Here is a 6,000-nt window from a genome sequence, read left to right as displayed (position 1 = left end):
GGTGGCTGGGAGAGGGGGTTGCCGTTTGATCAGACAGTTGCCTCTGAGGCTGAGAAGGGAAAGGCTTCGAAGACGCCTGTGCTCAGGTGCTGGGAGGCCCCACAGCCCTGAGACACCATTGCAGACAAGGGTGGCTTGAGGACAGCGGGAAGGGAGTCCGTTACTCCTTCCCTGCTGTCACTCCAGCCAGATTCCTGGGAAAGGAAATACAATACGCGTTTCTGTATGGAAGCATCCCAGGAGGGGGCTTCCTACCATTTCGCCCTGCTCAGAACATTCAGAATTATTTTTCCAGCAAAGCTTTTATGACTCACAGCCCTTCCCCTTGGGTGTAAGAACCCCCAGCTGTCACCAGGGATGGCGTGCGTCATTGGGTCTGTGCTGGCATCTCATCGCCCTCCCCACAAAAGTGGTCTGCAGTCCACGTATAAAAGTACAAAAGGTATAAAAGCTGTAACGAAGAGCACAGCACAGTTGAAGACATGTGGGCCACCTCCTGGACATCTGTTCCACAGCCCCGCTTTGTCCCATCAGCACCCATGTTGGAGATGCCCTGCAGCCCAGCCTGGGCTCCACGGGTGGCCATGGGCCAGCTCCCCATCAAAGCAGACTCAGGCCGTCACACGTGCCTCTCTGGGCTGCCAGCGATAAGACAGTCATCACCAGTCCTCAGAGCTGGGAGCGGCCAGGCGGGAGTCGGTCAGCAGCTGGTCCTGGCTGAGCATGGTCTGAAAGGACACGGCCGAAGGCACTGTTCAACAGCGTTTTGGTCAAGGCTGCCCTGCGGCCACGATGTGGGAAGCAGCGGGGCACTGGGTGTGGCCCTGACTCCAGTGCCCTGTAAGTTCATGGGGTCCCAGGCACCCCACGTGTTGGCTCAGAATAGACAACACTGTCAACAATAAATTGCTCCTACCTTTGGAAGTAAAGTTGCTATTTGAAGGCCACCAAAGGCCTATAGAGGTGATAAGCGCAAGGCTGGGTGAATTCATTTCAGTGTGTGAGCCAAGAAAAAAACAAATTGAAAACAGTGATCTTGTTTGGATTTGGGGAGACCCGCCCCCTCCTTGACCATCTTGCCCTGGGATACAGCCTTCATAACCTGCCTCAGTACATCAGCAAAGGCCTCAACGGGCTGGACGCTGCGGCCGGTGGGCTCAGTGCTGGGGCTGTCTAGGAACTGTGAGGCCCTGGAAGGCACAGGGCCTCAACAATGTGAATCTTTTTTGTGACTGGCCTTTTACCACCAGCTCCGGGCTGCCTAGCAGCCTTGCAAGGAGGATATTAGCCCTGCTTGACAGATAGGGAAGCCAGGGCTCGGAGAGAGAGTGACTTGCCCGAGGTCCCAGACAGGGACCAGGTCAGCCTCCCTCCAGAGTGCCTCCTCTCCCCTGGTCCAAGCTGCTTCATATGGTATGGCTTGTCCCCCCTGGACATGCCAGGATGTGCTCACGTGCCTGTGGTGTCCATGAAGCCAGAGGCATGATAGGAAATATATGTCTCATGGATGGAGAGAGCAGAGCAGTGGCCACCAAGCCAGGGGCGAGGCCTGGGCTTTGGGCTGACGAGGCAGGTGACCCAGAGCTGCTGAGCATCTTGGTTTCCTCACCAGCCTTGGGCCTGGGAAGAGGGCCTGAGACCTAGCACACCTTAGCTGGTTTCAGCTCAAGGCTGGCAGCAGGCCAACAGAGAAGGCCTCTGGGCTGCTTTCCGTCTCGCCTGGTTCAGGCTCCAGCCCCAGCCCCCGGCCCCATCTGCTCTCCGCCAGCAGAGGCCCTGACGCCACAGGCTCTGGAGTAGGCCCGGGGGCTGACCAGCACCACCCCCAAACTCCCGGGGCATCCCCAGCACCTGTCCGACTGTGGAGAGAGGGTCAGAGTCCTACCGTGAGGCGGTGAATGTCTTGGGAGAGGAGCCCTATCTGCATCAGGGTGCCTTCCGAAGGGGCCACCTGTAAAGTGGGCAGCAGCCTGGTCAGCACGTGTGGACTGAGCTCGTGATTCGCAGAGGTGGCATGCAAGTCCTATCCTGCTCAGGCGAGCGGGCAAGGAGTGGGCCAGGCCCTGAGGAGTGACGGGTGGAGCACATGCTGCTTCTGTCCCTGGGGAAAGGCAGAGCCTCCAGTGTCCCACACCATCACACACACACTCTCCTTTGTCCCCACCCCGGCGCCAGCACTAAGGGGACACAGGAGCAGGGCACAGACGGGCCCTGTCAGAGCGGCCCTTTAGCACAGGTTCAGTGCTCCAGCTCCTTCCAGGAGCAGAGAGTGGCAGGGATGAAGGCCGTCAGGGTGCTGAACACACTGCAGATTTCTGGTACCAGCAGGATCCCAGACACTGATGCCCCAGTATAGGCATAGCTAGGCATCCTCAGGGAGCTGCCAGGGCGTCCTCACTCCTAGCAGCCTGCCTCCTCTCCTTCTCAGGTAAATGCTGGCCTGCTCCTTCTTCCCCAAACCTATTTGGACATTGTAGATTTGCCCTTTGAGGGCATCGAGTATAATCCATCATTTTATAGGTGGGAAAACTGGGGCCCACAAAGTGGTACAGGCCTTGCTCGAGGCTGCACAGAGAACTAGTGACATAACAGTTCCATGCGGGGTTTGCAAGCAGGCACGTGCGGAGATTCTCCCACCAGGACACGATAAGAAACAAGGGACAAAGCCCGCCCTGACTGTGGCTCTAAACTGCAGTGCCCAGGTATCAGCCCCGGGGAGCACCTGTCATTCAGTGGTTCCGGCCATGCCAGCTGGCAAGCCTGTGCCCTTATCTCTTGCTGGCTGGACTTCAGGGGAGGCCGGGAGGCCATGGCCTGAGACTCATGGTAGTTTAAGAAGCAAATCTTCACATCGCCTCCATCTGGGACAGAATCAGAGCGTTCAGATTGGGGTCATGAGGCCCTGCCCCATCCGCCAGACCGTTATGGTGCTGCCGTCGCGCTTCTGCAGACGAGGCCCGGGGACCCAGTAGAGCCAAAAGCTGCACTGGGACTAACTGGGATCTCATGAGCAGGAGCCCAGACTGGCAGGTGTGTCCCTCCCCCTGTCCTTGGCCAGGCCAGGCCCGTCTGGAAGACCCATTATCAGTTAGTCAGCCTCTAAATCAGGGGGACAGGTCTGTTCCAGCTCTGCCAACACAGACCAGCCCCCACGGGGTTACGGGCCCAGCACAGTCAGTCACAGCGGAGCGGCACAACACGTGAAAGAACAGAGGGCCCTTCCAGCAATGCCACCTGGTCTCCCCACGCCCCCTTCACTAGGTGGCCCATCCCGCTGGAATGGAAACCGACTTCGGGGTCTGCACGACAGATGTGACCTCCAGTCAGGACGTGAGACACCAAGTGCCTCCCGGCTTCACACCGGGCAGTGGAGCCCAAAGCGACACCACAGACCTCCAAAGGATGGGGGTCCCTCCTTGCTCCCGCCCCCTCACCCAGGACACCTACAAATCCTGACGCAGCTCAGCAGCGCTGGCTCTCGAACTGCGCGATGAGCAGCATTCCATCTCTAGCTGCGCCCAACTCACTTCCCTTGACAAGATCAAAGATGCCGTGCAGTTTGTTTTCTACATAAATATAGGTTTTATTACCAGAAAGAAGCGACCGCCTCCGAAGGAAGGCGCAACAGTTCCACTGTCACTGGGGCAGAAGTCCCTGCTGCTGTCCCTTCAGCCCCAGCCCAAACTGTGGTCACAGGCCTAAGGCACTTGGGATTGCCCTCAACGGGGGCACAGCCGAGGGGCCCGAGAGCTCAGCCTCGGGACTGTCCGTGGTCTCCGGACCTGTGTCCAAGCTCAGGTATTGCCACTGGTGCTGAAGGTAGACATTCAGACTTACTGAAAACCTACAAGCATCTTTATGTCTTTCCTCCCGAGTCCCCAAGGCTGGCCCCTTAGCAAAGATGCAGCGCCATACCTGGCCACCCTCAGGATTTGGAGAAAGACTGGCCCACGGGTACACAAGGGCTGGAAGGTTTTCTGCAAGTCATGCACATACACAGGGGGTGAGGTGCAGTTACATGGTGACACACACGGAGTTACTGTGAGCTCTCAGCACACACAGACAGTACAGGTGACAAAGGCATCAGCTAATCTGTCCCACCTGGTCCAGTCCATCCAGTTCAGGGGCATCGAGGGGGCTGAGGCCCTGGTAGCCAATACAGACCCTGTGACTGTCACCGACACCGTTGCTGGGCTCCACTGGGCAAATGTAGTCTGTCGATTCATCGAACTTCTTTTTTCTTATGTTTCCAAAATGTGAAAATCCCAGTTTCCTTGGCTAAAACACAGCAGATACAAGACTATGAGAAAGAGATGATCAAGCTAGTGTGCAGCTCCTACTGACGATGCATTTTAGGACAGGCCGACGAGGAAAGGAATAAGGCAAACTGCTTCTAGAAAAACTCTTAACAAAATAGAGCTCCTGTAAGCAATTGCCCTTCTGGGGAAAAGCCAACAGATAAATCATCGTGAGCAAGTAGGGCTGCTCCTCCAGGATGCCGTGCCTGAAGCTCCTGCCCTGCTGTCCCACTAGTGATGTTCACATTCCCCGGGGGAACTGGGGGTTCCCAGAGGCTGCCACAGTCTGTACAGAGGCTGCGCACAGAGGACTTGGTATCACACGTGGAGCACCCCCTGCCTTCTGTTCACAGCACCTTGGGAAGCCACACGGACAGCCCTAGGCGGCCCTTCCTCCCTGCTCCAGCTTTGTCCTGAGTTGGCAGGACAGCTCAGGCAGGTGGAACGGGCTTTGTGGGATTCAGAGCCCCAGTGAGCGGCGCTGGTGCTTGGATGACCTCGGGACCTCTGGATGGCTGTGTGCTGGCCACCTCCACAGCACAAGGTGGCCACGGCTGGCTACCCACAGGGACACTCCTTATGTTGGCAAGACAGCTTGGACCAGGACCCCACGTGGCATGTGGAATGCAGATGGGTCTGACCACAGGGAACCCACACGCGGGAGCCTGTCTGCTTTGCACAGCGAGTCAAGGCAGTGTCGGGAGAGAGGACCCCATGCTGCCTGTATGTCACTTCTGTGTAAAGAAACCTGCGCACCCTTGGACTCAAGAGTGGCCGGGAACTAGGCTAACAAAAGTAACAAAATCAAACCGAAGGTAGAAACCAAGGCAGAAGCCAAGAGAGCCTCCTTGTCCAGGCAGCCCACTTGGGTTTGGCTCCAGGCACTGGGTCAGCTGCTACACAACTCAAGGGCCAGAAGGCAGGCCCCTGTGGCCACCCCAGAAAGGGCCTGGCGACTCACCCGGACTTTGGCTGTGGTGGTCAGCGGCGTGTAAGCAGGTAAAGTCATTTTCTCTCGCTTCTCCTGCTCAGCCTCAGGGCCAATCAAGGCATTGAATTTGGTGGTCAGGTGACGCCTGAGGAGTGTCTTTTGTGGGGGGATATTGAGAAGCATGGCCAGCGTGTCCCCAGTGAAGCGTGGCTCCAGGATCTAAGAAGAAACCACAGACAAGCCACCCAGCGGCGACCACCGGTGGCTCTAGGTGATGACACTGAGAAACAGGCCCCCAGGAGCCCGGGTGGCCCCGGGGCAGGGGCTGAGGCTCACCCACTTGTCCCGTGTCCCCCTCCCCTCTGTCTCCCTGGCCCCGGGCCTGGCTCTGTGACCAACCAGCAGAGAGCTGTGCCCTCTTAGATAAGGCTGTCTCCCAGGGTCTATCTGGAGGACAACTGGGCCACCCCTTCCTCCTTTCCCTGCTGGCTTTGCCACTTGACAGATAAGTGCTGAGGCAGATCGTCTCATGACAAGCAGGAGGGTACATTTTGGTGGCCTCCCCCTCCCTCCCAAGCCCTGTGTTCCTCCAGCAGCAGCTGGAGCTGCCTGGTTAACAGGCGGTTCTCACGCAGCCCCTTTTTCCTGGACTCCTCTGGGTCTGTGGCTCGGAAAGTCTTTCCAGAAGCCATCTTGTTTGCATGAAATCTATTAATTCTCAGCCACAAATGATCAAATTCTACTTTGAGACTTCAATTTATGCAAGGGGTT

General features: G+C 57.4%; 1 protein-coding gene across 8 annotated transcripts in view; it reads right to left on the bottom strand.

Annotated features, from left to right (window-relative positions):
- Positions 1-251: 251 nt before the first annotated feature.
- The window catches only part of PPFIBP2 (PPFIA binding protein 2), a 147,682-nt gene continuing 141,933 nt past the window's right edge, over positions 252-6,000 (bottom strand). For 3 of the 8 annotated variants that reach the window (XM_082659341.1, XM_082659342.1, XM_082659343.1), the window contains 4 exons: positions 5,260-5,448; positions 4,102-4,278; positions 1,886-1,951; positions 254-728 (listed from right to left, as the gene is read on the bottom strand). In XM_082659341.1, coding sequence (XP_082515467.1) covers positions 660-728; positions 1,886-1,951; positions 4,102-4,278; positions 5,260-5,448 — 501 coding nt within the window. In that variant the 3' untranslated portion in view covers positions 254-659. Of the gene's footprint in view, positions 729-1,885; positions 1,952-2,722; positions 2,862-4,101; positions 4,279-5,259; positions 5,449-6,000 lie in introns of all 8 variants that reach the window. The other 5 variants (XM_082659337.1, XM_082659338.1, XM_082659339.1 and 2 more) reach the window with 3 other exon arrangements.

Source organism: Grampus griseus (genome assembly GCF_964374135.1).
Source record: "Grampus griseus genome assembly, chromosome: 8".
NCBI classification, from domain to species: Eukaryota; Metazoa; Chordata; class Mammalia; order Artiodactyla; family Delphinidae; genus Grampus; species Grampus griseus.
Note: the sequence above shows the minus strand (reverse complement) of the source record. Positions and strands in the feature narration are given on the sequence as shown.